This window comes from Macaca nemestrina, chromosome 14, assembly GCF_043159975.1.
Source record: "Macaca nemestrina isolate mMacNem1 chromosome 14, mMacNem.hap1, whole genome shotgun sequence".
NCBI lineage: Eukaryota > Metazoa > Chordata > Mammalia > Primates > Cercopithecidae > Macaca > Macaca nemestrina.
The window spans coordinates 49,234,638-49,249,551 of NC_092138.1; the positions used below are offsets into that span (position 1 = coordinate 49,234,638).

At 43.4% G+C, this 14,914-nt stretch overlaps 1 protein-coding gene across 6 annotated transcripts in view; it reads left to right on the plus strand.

Moving 5' to 3' along the window:
• Nucleotides 1-14,678, plus strand: part of LOC105489057 (alkaline ceramidase 2) — a 77,554-nt gene extending 62,876 nt beyond the window's left edge. For 3 of the 6 annotated variants that reach the window (XM_071077850.1, XM_071077849.1, XM_071077847.1), the window contains 3 exons: nt 3,710-3,858; nt 5,430-5,567; nt 9,895-14,678. In XM_071077850.1, coding sequence (XP_070933951.1) covers nt 3,710-3,858; nt 5,430-5,567; nt 9,895-10,208 — 601 coding nt within the window. In that variant the 3' untranslated portion in view covers nt 10,209-14,678. The remainder of the gene's footprint in view (nt 1-3,709; nt 3,859-5,429; nt 5,568-9,894) is intronic. The other 3 variants (XM_071077848.1, XM_011753677.3, XM_071077852.1) reach the window with 3 other exon arrangements.
• The last annotated feature ends 236 nt before the right edge of the window (nt 14,679-14,914 follow it).

Below are 14,914 nucleotides of genomic sequence, written 5' to 3' on the forward strand. Positions count from 1 at the left end.
TGTGGCTTTAATTCTCTTACATATGCAGATGACTCCTAAACTTATGTCTCCAACCCAGTCCTTCCTCTTAACTCTACTATTATGTGTCTAGCTGCCTACCTAACCTAATTCCATGTATCTTGGGCATCTCAAATTCAACTTGTCCAAACACAGATTCCTGATCTGCCTTTTCTAGCTCTGGTTCTCTTCATCATATTTCTAGTTGCAGAAAAGGGGAGCACCATTTACCCAGTTACTCAAGCCTGACATCCTCTTCCTTCCCCACACATGCCATTTGAGCACATTTTTCTTTTTTTTTGGGACAGACTCCTACTCTGTTACCCAGGCTGGAGTGCAATGGCATGATCTCAGCTCACTACTACCTTTGCCTCCTGAGTTCAAGCGATTCTCCTGCCTCAGCCTCTCAAGTAGCTGAGACCACAGGCACACGCCACCATGCCCGGCTAATTTTTTATATTTTTAGTAGAGATGGGGCTTCACCATGTTAGCCAGGAAGGTCTCGATCTCCTGACCTGATGATCTGCCCTCCTCGGCCTCCCAAAGTGCTGGGATCACAGGCATGCATGAGCCACGCGCCCAGCCCCGAGCACAGTCATTTTTCTACCAGTCGATGTTGCAGTGAAGATGAAGTTCCAAATCCTTGACATGCTCCAGCCTTCCCCTGTGAGCTGATCGCTCCCACAAGAAGCTCCTCTGCCTTCCATCCTCAGCCATTCTGACCTTCTGTGTCTTCCGTGGACCCTGTACCTGTCAGCCCTAGGCCCTTCCTTATTTATGCAGTCCCTTTTTTTGGCCCTCTTGCTTGGCTAACTTCTACTCATCCTTCAGATTGGGCTGAACTATTTATATGCTGTTCCAGGACCCTGAACTTCTTTATTGCACCCATATTGATTGTAATTAGATTATTTGTATTGTTTTGTTTGGTGTCTGTCCCCTCTGCTGGACATCGACTCCACGTGGGCAGGGATGGGGTCTCTTTGTTCACTGCTGTGTCCCAGTTACCACACCAGTTCCCAGCCAGGAAAAGAAAAGAAAGAAAAGATGGTTGTTTCCCTACTTTGGTAAAATACCCAGACAAAAGGATGCCCTTATCGCTCTTGCACCTCTTTCCTGAATCTTCCCTGGTTATCACCCGCGATGATGTTATGTCTGAGCTGAATGTTTCTCACTGCATGCTCGTTTGCTCAGAGGAAATAGAGGAGGAATGGTTTTCTCACTTTCTCTTTCTCTTTAGCCTTTCTTCCTAAGGCTTGTTTCTAGTCATTTCTTGTAATCAGCTTCCTGAGAAGTATTTCCATTGTCTTTTCTGACCTCTCCCTCACACCATGAGAAAACAGAAGTTTATGCTGATTTTGGGTCATGACCTGACACTGAAATTGGTGGTGTTAAGTACATTGCCGAGTAACTCAGATACATTTATAATATTGTAAAAAATACTTTTTCTGATTATAGGAGTGATTTTATTGTTAAGAAAAATTTGAGAATACAATCAAGGGTCAAGAAGAAAAGAAATGGTAGACATTCCTCTCAAGATTTTTCTTTTTTTTTTTTTTTTTTTTTTTTTGAGACAGAGTCTCACTCTGTGGCCCGGGCTGGAGTGCAGTGGCCAGATCTCAGCTCACTGCAAGCTCCGCCTCCCGGGTTCATGCCATTCTCCTGCCTCAGCCTCCCGAGCAGATGGGACTACAGGCGCCCACCACCTCGCCCGGCTAGTTTTTTGTATTTTTTAGTAGAGACGGGGTTTCACCGTGTTAGCCAGGATGGTCTCGATCTCCTGACCTCGCGATCCGCCCGTCTCGGCCTCCCAAAGTGCTGGGATTACAGGCTTGAGCCACCGCGCCCGGCCAAGATTTTTCTATTGTAGAATAAGGTCTTGCTGTACATATGATTTTTGTCCCCCACTTTTCACTTCACATTGATATTTTGATAAAAGCCCTGAAAAATGGGAGCGAAACCGAACGGACCACCCCCGGTTAGGTTTGGACAAACCCCGAGTGCAAATAAGGCTGGTCAGCAGCTTTTAGCAGGACCTGCTTCCTCTAGAAGCAGAGAAAGGAAGAGTAACAGACTGCCCTGAGACCAGGCTCTACAGAACCCGGCTCCTGCCTCATACATGCTAAGCCTGCCCTGTCCTGGCGCTTGCAGTGACTAATGGCCGGACATGCTGCCTCTCAGTTGATACCCTCCATGCAGGACATCTCCAGCACCTTGCTCTCTGTTCTGGTGTGTTCCTTAAGCCAAACTTTCTAGGTTTAATTGCATTGGATGTTCATGGATCCTCATGTCCCAGACTAATTGTCTATATATTTGTTGATATTTGTTCTTGACTATTTTCATTTTATTTTTTAAATTCAAGGCAAGATGCTTATTTATTTTGTATTTTATAGTGCCTAGCATAGAATTTGATGCCCAATCAATACTTTTGTTTTTTTTCTCCGAGATGGGGTCTCGCTCTATCGCCCAGGCTGGAGTGCAGTGGCACTGTCTCAGCTCACTGCAACCTCTGTCTCCTGGGTTCAAGCGATTCTCTTGCCTCAGCCTCCCGAGTAGCTGGGACTACAGATGCATGCCATCATGCCCAGCTAATTTATTGTGTTTTTAAAAATTTAATTTAATTTTAATTTTTTATTTTATTTATTTTTTTGAGACAGAGTCTTGCTCAGTCGCCCAGGCTGGAGTGCAGTGGCGCGATCTTGGCTCACTGCAAGCTCTGCCTCCCGGGTTCACGCTATTCTCCTGCCTCAGCCTCCAGAGTAGGTAGGATTACAGGTGCCTGCCACCACGCCCAGCTAATTTTTTTTTGTATTTTTAGTAGATACGGAGTTTCACCATGTTAGCCAGGATGGTCTCGATCTCCTGACCTCGTGATCCCCTGGCCTTGGCCTCCCAAAGTGCTGGGATTACAGGTGTGAGCCACTGCGCCTGGCCGATAACCTTAAATAATCTAAAAATAATGTTCTGCCCAAATTACAAATTACCAAATTAGAGTCCAGTTATTCATAATTTTATCCATTAATTCAGGGAGCATTTAACAGTGCCTGGCAGAGTTGCCAGGCATGGAGTATGCATTAGTGAATAAAACAGGGGTAGTTCCTCTTGTCATTGGGCTTCTAGGCTGGTTTGTTTGTTTGTTTGTTTGTTTATTGAGATGGAGTCTCACTCTTGAAGCTCAGGCTGGAGCAGTGGCGCGATCTGAGCTCTCTGCAACCTCTGCAACCTGGGTTCAAGCAATTCTCCTGTCTCAGCCTCCCAAGTAGCTGAGATTACAGGCGCGTGCCACCACCCCTGGCTAATTTCTGTATTTTTAGTAGAGATGGGATATCACCACATTGGCCAGGCTGGTCTCCAACTCCTGACCTCAAGCGATCCACCCATCTTGGCCTCCCAAAGTGCTGGGATTACGGGGGTGAGCCACTGCTCCCGGCCTCTAGGCTAGTTTAATACCAGATGTTACACAGATAATCCATAGTTTCAGCTTGTGATGAGAGTTATGAAGGAACATGGCGGGGTGCCCTGAGAGTGCACTAAGGCAGGGGTGTTGGCTCTTTTGGTTTCCCTGTGCCATACTGGAAGAAAAATTGTCTTAGGCCACACATAAAATATACTAATGATAGCTGATGAGCTAAAAAAAAAAAAAAAAAAAGTTACAGAAAAAAATCTGATAATGTTTTAAGAAAGTTTATGAATTTGTGTTGGGCCTCATTCAAAGCCGTCCTGGTCAGCATGCAGCCTGTGGGCCACGGCTTTGGACAAGCTTGCACCACGGGGAGACCTATAGTCTGGCATGGAGTAGCTGGCATGGAGTGTCAGAAGAAGCCTGGAGACTGAGCCCTGGAGAGAAGGAGAGGGTGGGTCAAGGTGAGGAGATGAGCTCTTTTTGAGAGGGAACCAGCCCAAAGGCGAGGCTTTCAAGGTAGAGAGGTGAGCAGAAGTGAGAAATGGAAATTGTTACCTCTTTGTTTTAGTAACTGGGAATGTAAGTCTTCCTGTGTCATGGGCCTCTATTCTTTCTAAAAACTTCAAGGGATGCCTTTGGCCTTCCTACAAGAGTATTTTGGTTTGTTTTTGAGCAGGTCTTTCTGAACCTGTCCCACTTTTATTGATGCTTTCGCTGATGTTTCTGAAAGGCAGCTGGGAAGGGCACTAGGCAGTGAGGCTTTTAACACCTGTCTGTGGGTTCAACAAATAGAAATTAAGCTGCTTCTCAATTGCAGATGTTGTGTTGTATTCTGAGTCCTGTAGGAGATCTTGACTGATGCAGGAGTGGTCCCCTCGGGGAAGAAGGACCCTCAGCCACCAGCTGCCTCCAGGCATTCCTCCCCAGGGATAGAAGTCACCCACTTTATGAGCAAGACTTTAACAAGGAAAGAAGACAGCAATTGAAATTTTCGTTGAGCTGTTAGGATTTGTTTCAGAAAACCACTTTGTCCCAGTGTGTATAATAACTTATTCTTTCATTCAACACATGTTGTGTGCCTTCTGTGTCTGGCATGTTTCCAGGTGCTGGGATACGGCAGTAAACAGCTTCCATGTCAGTGGATAAACATACACTGGAAACATATAAGTGAAACACAGCGGGTGTCAGGGAGGTTATAATCACTACCGAGAAAATTAAAGGAGGGAAGGAGGCCTTAGGGAGAGTCACTTGGGAGGTGGAGACAGGTGTTGCAATTGTTAAAAATAGCATCAGGAAAAGGCTTACTGAGTGACATTTGAGCAAAGATTTGTATCTAGGGGAAGAGCATTCCAGGCAAGAGGGCACAGTGTGTGCTATGGTCTTGCAGGAACATGTTTGGGATATTTGCGGAACAGCACAAATCCCGCAGTGGCTTGAGTACAGGCAGTGAGAGGGAAGAGTACCTAAGAGAGGAGGTGAAGGGGAAGAGGGAAGATCATGCATCCAAGGCCTTGTGGCCGCTGTGAATACTTTGGCTTTCCCTCTGGTTAAACCGGAAGATGCTGGAGGCTGTTAAATTGGCTGTAAGGGCAAGGGTGGAAGGAGACTGATGAGATGGCGGTAGCGTGGATCTAGAGGGAGGTGTTGGAAAAAGGTCAGGTTTGAGATATTTTGAAGGGAGAGCTGATGGACTGGATGTGGGCTGTCTGAGGAGGAGAAGGACTGGGAGAGCAATAGGTTATGGACTTGTTAAATTTAGATCCATATTAGGGTGCTCATGTCAAAAACGTAGTTGGGTGTATGAGTCTGGAGTCAGGCGAGAAGCCTGGGTGGGAAGGGTGTCTGTAAGCCATCTGTGTACATATGGTATTTACATCCATGAGACTGTGGAGTGACTGTGTGTTGGGTAAGAACTTCAGTGCCAAGGGGTTGTAGGCATGAGAGGAACTAGCGAAGGAGACAGAGGAAAGGTGGCCGGCGAGGAGGTAGAGACCAGTTCTGACGGTGAGTGACCTTCTGGACCCCCATGCAGATGTGACAACGTGCGTGTGTTTAAGCTGGGCCTCTTCTCGGGCCTCTGGTGGACCCTGGCCCTGTTCTGCTGGATCAGTGACCGAGCTTTCTGCGAGCTGCTGTCGTCCTTCAACTTCCCCTACCTGCACTGCGTGTGGTAAGCCCCTGCTAATGGGGAGGTGGCTGGGGACAGGTGTGTTTGCGCTTGCTGTTGGGCTCTGTTCACCCTGCAGGTGGTGCACAGGTGTCCTGGGGGTTGCTGGCTTCCTTCTCTCCTCAGGTGGACTGTCAGATGGTTCAGAAGCCACTGAAAGTTCACTTTGTAAAAAGCTGAATTGACTCCAGGGAGCAGGCTTAGCTGGAACAAAAGGCCTGATTGTCGTGCTTAGGTCTGCAGTTTCTTACCTCTAACTCCATCATTAAAGCCTAAAGGAGCTTGAGAACTGAACCTGTAACCTGAGCTCTAGCTAGGTGTTAGGGGAGGGGAGAGGTAGGGGAAAGCTGGGGAAAGAGGTGATGTGAGGGCTGGGAGTGTCCTCAGTAGGAACCCCACCTTTAGGGTCTGAGTGACCAAGCGAAAGGAGGGGCCGCACAGGCCATTTAGGGACATTCTCTTCCATTATTTCTCTAAGTGGATACAGAAGACCAGAGAGCTAAAGTGAATTGTTTAATATCACCCACCTGTTTCTGTAGAAAACAGCCTTGGAGTTCAATAATAGCAAGTTGGAGCATCTATACTTTGGAATGCTCAGGATACACTAAGTTAAAAAAAAAAAAAGTGGGTTACAAAATACAGGCAGAATCCGATTCTGAGAAAGCTGGGGGAAATCGGAGTGGCTTTCTTCCTAGAACTGCTTCAGCCTCAAACCCAGAGTGATCTTTCCTTTCTCTCCTCCAGGACTTCTGATTGCAAAAGATCACGAGGAGGAGAAATCTGCTGTAGATTATCCCCTATAGATAGAGGGAACCCAGGAAGGAATTCTAGTGGTGAAGAAATGGAAAAACTTTGTTAGATCTAGATTCAGGAAAAGGTTGACTTCTATCCAGAGATGGGCTAAAGATACACAATTTGATAGAATTCACTTACGTTCCCTTGCTCATGCGAACTTCTATATGTTTACCATGAGACCCACCCTACTCTAAATTTAAGACTTGGGGACTTCAAGGAGTATTTGCAAAAGACAAAACTCAAACAGCACAAGTTGGAGTTTACAGTCTTAGGATCCATTGTTCAACATTTTTTAGATTTCAACCTCAACTAATACTAGCGAATTTATATACTTTATATATTTGTTGAATTGTAATTTCCAGATAACAAAACACACAGATTTTATGTGTATATTGTGAATTTTGAGAAACGTGTACACTAGGTAAATGACCTCATTCAAGATGGTCATTTTTATCTATCTAAGTCCCCTTGTCACACTAGTGATTTAAGTCAAATTCAAAATTTAAACTATGTAATAATGTTGACTCAAACTTAATTTGTTTCTGAATTTGGTGTTATTTCTGCTTTTTCAAAGTTGAACCATCTTTTCTTTCCAGTTGTAAAATGACATATATGTTTTTTATAACAAATTTAAACAACAAAGAAGTATAGAAAGAATGGCTGTTATAATTCTATGCCCCAAAGAAACATAATTGTTAACAGTCTGACATATATCCATTGAGATTTTATATGTACACACACACACATATATATATCTACTTAAAAAAAATAGAATCGTTCTATACATGATGCAAACTTTTTTTTTTTTTTTTTTTTTTTTTCGAGACAAAGTCTTGCTCCATTGCCCAGGCTGGAGTGCAGTGGGGCGATCTCGGCTCACTGCAATCTCTGCCTCCCGGACTGAAAGTGATTCTCCCACTTCACCCCTGCAGGGAGCTGGAACTAAAGGTGTATGCCACTGCGCTAGGCTAATTTATTTTGAATTTTTCTGTAGAGATGGGTTTTTGCCATGTTGCCCAGCCTTGTCAGAAACTCCTGGGCTCAAGCAGTCCACCTGCCTTGGGCTCCCAAAGTGCTAGGATTACAGGCATGAGCCATTGAGCCCGGCCCCAATTTTTTTTTTTTTTTACCAACCAAATACTTAAATCTATACTACATAGATCTAATGCTATACAGACATCATTCCATACCAGTACATACATATAAAATCTTTATTATTTTGTCTAATTAATACTTCATAATATGGATGCTTTGTAATTTATTTAACCAGCCTCTCTCTGATAATGGACATTGAGGTTATTTCTAATTTTCCACTTTTGCAAACACTTTTATAATGAACACCTAGATTGATTTGAGTTTCTGAATATTTTCATATTAAATTAATAATATATATTGCCAAATCCAGAGAAACTGTACCATTAACACTGTTTACTGAAGTCTGTAAGAGAGCATCTTTTACCCACACTTTCACATATACTGGAAACTTAAATCCCCATTAACCTGATTGAGAAAAATTATATTTTGTTTTTATTACTATGTCTTTTAACAAAATTAGTATTTTTGTTGGGCATCTTTTCAGATGTAAATTTGTGACGTGTATTTCCCCTTTTAATTTTCTTTGGTCTATTGAGTGTTTCTATTTTTAAAAGTTTATATCGGCCGGATGCGGTGGCTCATGTCTGTAATCCCAGCACTGTGGGAGGCCGAAGTGGGTGGATCACAAGGTCAGGAGATCGAGACCATCCTGGCTAACACGTCTCTACTAAAAATACAAAAAATTAGCTGGGTGTGGTGGCATTTCCTTGTAGTCCCAGCTACTTGGGAGGCTGAGGCAGGAGAATCGCTTGAACCCGGGAGGCAGAGATTGCAGTGAACAAAGATTGCACCACTGCACTCTAGCCTGGGCAACAGAGTGAGACTCCGTCTCAAAAAAAAAAAAAAAGTTTAGATCCAGCATCTAGGCTTGGCACATAGTAGACAGTCATTACTATGTGCCACTTATGCATATTTGCAACATTTTCGCAAGTGCAGAGAATAATACATTGAGCCCCCATATAGGCAACACCCAGATTCCATAAATATCAACACGAGGCCAATCTTGTTCATACCATTCTCACCTGCTTCCCACCCTCACCCTGATTAATTTCTTTAGTGTTCTTTGTATGTAAGGGTTTAAACTTTGTCATGTGCTGCAAATATTCCCTGCCCCCCACCGCAGTTTCCTGTTTGTCTTTCAGTATGTTAATATTTTTGTGCCATAATGGTTTCAAACTTTCATGTTGTCACATCTGTTAATCTTTTCTTTAGAGTTTCTGGATTTTGTGTAATTTTAAAAAAGACCCCCTCCCTACCACCATCAAAATTTATAAAAATACTGTCTTTGGGCTGAGCGCAGTGGCTCACGCCTGTAATCCCAGCACTTTGGGAGGGAGGCCAAGGCACGTGGATCACCTGAGGTCAGGAGTTCGAGACCACCCTGGCCAGTGTGGTGAAACCCCCTCTCTACTAAAAATACAAAAATTAGCTAGCTGGGCCTGGTGACAGGCACCTGTAATCCCAGCTACTTGGGAGGCTGAGGCAGGAGAACTGCTTGAACCTGGAAGGCAGAGGTTGCAGTGAGCCAAGATTGCACTACTGCGCTTCAGCCTGGGTGACATCTAAAAAAAAGAAAAAGAAAGGATTATATGCTTTTAAATGGTCTATTGTTTGATAAAGATTAATATTAAATTAAAACTTTTTACAGGTACAGTGAGGATAAATTTTTTTGTTTGTTTGTTTTTGAGACAGAGTCTTGCTCTGTCGCCCAGGCTGGACTGCAATGGTGTGATCTCAGCTCACTGCAAGCTCCGCCTTCAGGTTCACACCATTCTCCTGCCTCAGCCTCCCGATTAACTGGGACTACAGGCGCCCACCACCATGCCCGGCTAATTTTTTTAATTATTATTTTTAGTAGAGACGGGGTTTCACCTTGTTAGCCAGGATGGTCTCGATCTCCTGACCTCGTGATCCACCTGCCTTGGCCTCCAAAAGTACTGGGATTAGAGGCGTGAGCCACCGCGCCCGGCCCCAGTGAGGATAAATTTTTTAAAATTTCCACTAAACTGCAAAAGTGGTTTAATCAACATAAAATTATTCCTGATGAAGGACATAAAATATCTGTAACCAGTTGTTAAAGTGAGAAGGTGGGATCTAATCAGATGTGCTCAGTTACTTCCGTCTTAGCACCTCTCTTGTAAATCCTTGGGCCTCAGTTTTCTTGTTTGAGGCCCAAAGGCATTTATTTGCACATTTGTTCCTATTATCCAGTAGCAATATTTTAGAACATTCTAAAATGGGTCCCAAATTGCTGAAGATTTATCATCCTGCTGTTCCAGGGATTGTTGGTAATCTTCATCCTTTCCTAATTAGAAGAGGCCCCTGGGCTGCAAGTACAGTCAGCAAGGTGGGTGGTTACACTGGAAGAAGGAGCAGGCTGAACTCAGGCCAGCGGAGTCTTCATGCTCATCAGGTTCTCACCTCTTGTCTCCCTCTGCAGGCACATCCTCATCTGCCTTGCTGCCTACCTGGGCTGTGTATGCTTTGCCTACTTTGATGCTGCCTCAGAGATTCCTGAGCAAGGCCCTGTCATCAAGTTCTGGCCTAGCGAGAAATGGGCCTTCATTGGTGTCCCCTACGTGTCCCTTCTGTGTGCCAACAAGAAATCATCAGTCAAGATCACGTGATGGCAAGGTGGTGGCTGGCTTCTCTGCTTATCGCCCCTCATGCAGTGGGCTTCCTTTGCTAGGAAGACAGCCAAGGGATTTCGAAGAGTTGGGATGTGGGCTATCTTTTCAAAAATCTGTTTGCTGAGGCTCTCACTAATATGTCTGTGGACCACCAGGATTCCCCTGTGCAAGGGGAAAAGTGTCTATTCCTTTCCCAAAGACGGAAAATGGAGGGCTTAGGGACACTAGATGCATCTTTCTCAGCATCGCTTCCAGATGCAGTGACTTGTTGGGCTGCGTCCTTAATGGCCATGGCAGAGCAGTCCCTTGGGGGATCCAGCCCTGTACAATGCATCTCATCCTGGAGAAAGCTGGCCTGCTCCAGACCCCACCATTCCCAGGCACCCTTGGAGTGGACTCTACTGATGACAGACAGACCCTCTGACAGACAAGACCCTCTGACTCTCTGATGGAAGATGCCAGAGATTTTCCTTTGGGGTAATTGTCCTTAAACAAAACCAAACAGATGAAACACACACAGGACTTGTGGCTAAAAAAGGCTAGTTTTTCACTTGCATTTCTCAACTAACATGCATCTGTGAATCCTTTTACTACTACCTCTGTGGAGAGATGGAGAGACTTCAGATAAAGGTGAAGCTAATGCGTAAAACCCTCTCTGCCAAAACCTACATTCCACTGTAGGCCATTCTTGAAGATGAGCACAGTTTTTAAATACTGACATCATTTCCGCTTCCCCCTCCCACCCCAGCTCAGCAGCCTCAAATCCACAGAGAAGAAGAATTATGGCATGAACATTCCCACAGACCCACCATCTTTAAGACTTGACCTCCGTAAGTTTACCAAAAGGCTCCTCACAATTGTGGTGGGGGTTCTGGTTCAAAATTTGGAGCACACATGAAGTTTTTGGAAACTTTTTCTCATTTAAAGTCTCCAGTATGCTGTACTGTTCTGGAAATTACCTTCAAGAATCTCACTTCTTGTTTCTGTTGTGTTTTCTGTGGGCATCATGTTATTCACTCTTGCGGTAGAAGGTGCTTTCTGGGTTTCCCAGAGTATCCAACGGCTCACTTTTCTCAAGTGCTGGCAGTAACCATGCACTCACGGGCTAGTTTGGGCCGCTGATGCAGCAGTGCAAATCTGTTGCCTTCTGAATTTTTCTCACCTAATGTGACATTGGCTACAATGAATCTTCTCTTCATCGGGCTGAATGCAAGATTCAAGAACTGTCTTCAAGGTGCATGGTGGGAATTATCAACCTCAGGGATACTCATTTTAACTCAGGCATGTCCTGCTTTGTAACATTCCGTTGTTGGGAGAGGGCAGGACAGGTGCATTCTTGTGTGGGCAGGAGTCATGTCACTGTCCTACATATGTAAGAGTGGGGAAGGTGATGATTTTTGGCACATCCAGGAACTCTTACTCTAGTTAGAATTTGTACAAGATCCACGGTGAAAACCCCAATAAGCAACTGAATTCAGAGTTTAAAAATGAATGACTTTATGCTACATCTGTGGTTATCAAATTATGTAGCTTGTTCAAGAGCAGAACCCTGTTTGTAGTAAGAAATCTTTGTGGAACCCCAGTGTGTGAAATAAATTGTATTTTATTAACTCAAATTTAAGGTCAAATTTCTAGCATTTACTTAATAATATATGAGGTGGTAAAAATGCAAATTAACAAATTGGTAATTTCCAAAGTAGAAAAATTAGGTGTTGAATGAGTGTATATGTTGCTTTATTGTACTTTTATATATAGAGAGAGTGTGTTTTGTTTTTGAGTCAGGATCTTGCTGTATCACCCAGGCTGGAGTACAGTGGTGCAATCATGACTCACTGTGGCCTCTGTCTTCCAGGCTCAAGTGATCCTCCCACCTCAGCCTCCCTAGGAGCTGGGACTACTGGTGCATGCCACCACTCCCAGCTAATTTTTGTATTTTTTCATAGAGATGGGGTTTCACCATTTTGCCTAGGCTGGTCTCGAACTCCTGGGCTCAAGAGATCTGCCCGCCTCAGCCTCCCAAAGTGCTGGGAATAGGCATGAGCTATCACGCCTGGCCTAAAAAATATTTTTAAAACGATATTTGAATTAAATATTCGTAGAACTTCTCATGTACCTCTTTGAGACCTATGTGGTTGATGGAACAGAACTGCTGTTAAGTCCTTTGGGTTTCAAGTCTATAATTTTTTTTTTCTTTTTTTTTTTTTGAGACGGAGTCTCGCTCTTTTGCCCAGGCTGGAGTGCAGTGGCCGGATCTCAGCTCACTGCAAGCTCCGCCTCCTGGGTTTATGCCATTCTCCTGCCTCAGCCTCCCGAGTAGCTGGGACTACAGGCACCCGCCACCGCGCCCGGCTAGTTTTTTGTATGTTTTAGTAGAGACGGGGTTTCACCATGTTAGCCAGGATGGTCTCGATCTCCTGACCTCGTGATCCGCCCGTCTCAGCCTCCCAAAGTGCAGGGATTATAGGCTTGAGCCACCGCGCCCGGCCAAGTCTAGAATTTTTTAAAGGCAAATATCAGACCATTCTTATTTTAGATTGACTTTATCAGGCATGGATTCTGGTCTCATCTACTTTATGGTATAAATGCTCCAAGGTAGGGGGTTTGTTGTATATTTTAAGCCCAGCTTTTTTTTTTTTTTTTAATGTGAGAAGCAGAATGTGTTTCTAGAAACGGTTTTAAAGAGATGAGCTGAGAAAGAAATGTCGAATGGAGTATATTTGAGGAGGACAAAACATTACTTCACTTTTGAACAGAAATCACTCTAGCTTGCCAGCATGGGATATAAACCAAAAGAGTAGAAATATACCCATCTTATTTTAAGTTGGATTTATGGCATCACTCATTTATGTAAAAGCACTACAAACTCTTTAAAGAAAATTGGGAAACTACAGAAAAGTCAAAGAAAAAAAAAGGTAACCCATATTTCTATTGCCCAGGTATAATCCTTGTTAATATTTTGGTGTAGTCTCCTCTTTTTCCCCCCAATATAGTTGTAAATAAATGATGTCTTTCAGAGTTGACATTTATCCTGTAGCTTGAATGGCATATACATGCCAGTTGTGTATTTTTTCATGAAGTGTGGGTTTGGAATACACTAGAGTTAGCTATATGCTTGAATGCTGATCATTGACTTCTGAGACTGACTACTGAGTCTACCTTTTTAATCAAGCCTGACATGAATGGGCCCTAAAAAGTAATGAATGGAATTCTACTTTTTGATGTGCCTCTGCACTTGGCTTGGTGAGTCATCATAAATAGCTGTTAAATATGTGACTGTACAGATTTTGATATGTTCAGATTGTAAAAAATGAACAGCTTATTTCATTAATTGATGGGCAGTCAAGAACCTCCCTCCCTCCAGTAGGGCTGACACTTAGGAGTTAGGTCATGGTGGTGGTTACTTGGCATGGCTAATCAGATTTTGTTCTGGTCAGAATTTGCCCAAGATCAAGACCCAGCAGAAACTGGAGTTAGGTTATAAAAAACCATTCATGTTTCTGAGTGATCATTTCCGTCAGTGATTCATGTTTTACAGTGTTTAGTTGTTGATTAGAAAAAGTAATCTTTTCTTCCCTTTATTACATCATTATAAATCAAGTCCTTCTGTGAACACATTTAAGGTGCGTGGAGATGAGATGTCTGAATCCATTTGGGGACGGGCTGCATTTTTGGGGAACTCTATGCTTGTCCAGTGAAGAGTGCCTAAAACATTAATTGTAGATCAAAGATGTTCTGTTGAGGGACAAAGCTTGATGGTCATCAAACACAAGGCTTTTTAAAAATACAACCACCTCTTCCACTTACTGGATCTCTCAGGTGTGTAAAACTTTTCTCGCCAGTTCATCGTGCTTCCATGAGCCAGTGCCATGTCGAGTCCCCAGGACTGGGATTTGAGTCTTCCTGGCTCTTTATCCCTTGGGGCAGACATGGAACCATCTCTGAGGGACAGGTGGATGCTGAAGCTCACCCGGTCAGGGCCCCTCTCCTAGCTCCTTTTACACTGAAATTAATCTGAACGCTTCCATAGCCAAGGCTTTGCCTAGGTGCTATTATTCCAGCTGGCCAAAGAGAAGTCTTGGGCCAGATTGGGATTCTCAATGGATTTTATACACATAATTCCCTTAACAAACTTAAAAAAAAATGACCCCTACTTTATAGGACTAATTGTTTGAATTGTGTCTTTCTCTATATGTTAAACCAGATTTAAAACTATTTTATAACCACAATATGTAATCAGAGCAATCTCGTATTTTCAGATATATACCTTGTTATATACCTTATGTAGATGTGCTGTATAAGGGTGGCATGCCCACTGGCTGTGGTAAAATTTAATCCCCATTGCTTTGGGAGTGATTTAAGGCCTTTTGAAGTGGAGCTTTTGCACTTTATACTTTTTCTGTGAACTATGATAACTATATTTGATATTAAAGCTGTAAGTGGCATTTTCAGCAAATGAATATGTACGTGTGTGTCTATTTCCAAAATGATTTCTGAACTATCTGCGGTGAAAATGTATCTGATGGATTGTAGAGCAAAGCACATTGCCTAAATTCATTTGTTAATGAATTGGGTACCATTGTTATTAAAAATGCTTAAAATAATTGTAGTTACTTGTTGGTTTCTTCTCAGAGCTGTGAAGTTAATACATGAAAATATTTCCAGCATAAAGTACCTAAGAACAGTTTATTTTTACTAAAACTTCTATAGTCATGTCATATAGATATAAATCTCAAATACAGGTCTGGTGCGGTGGTTCACGCCTGTAATCCCAGTACTTTGGGATGCTTAAGTGGGTGGATCGCTTGAGCTCAGGAGTTCAAAATCAGCCTG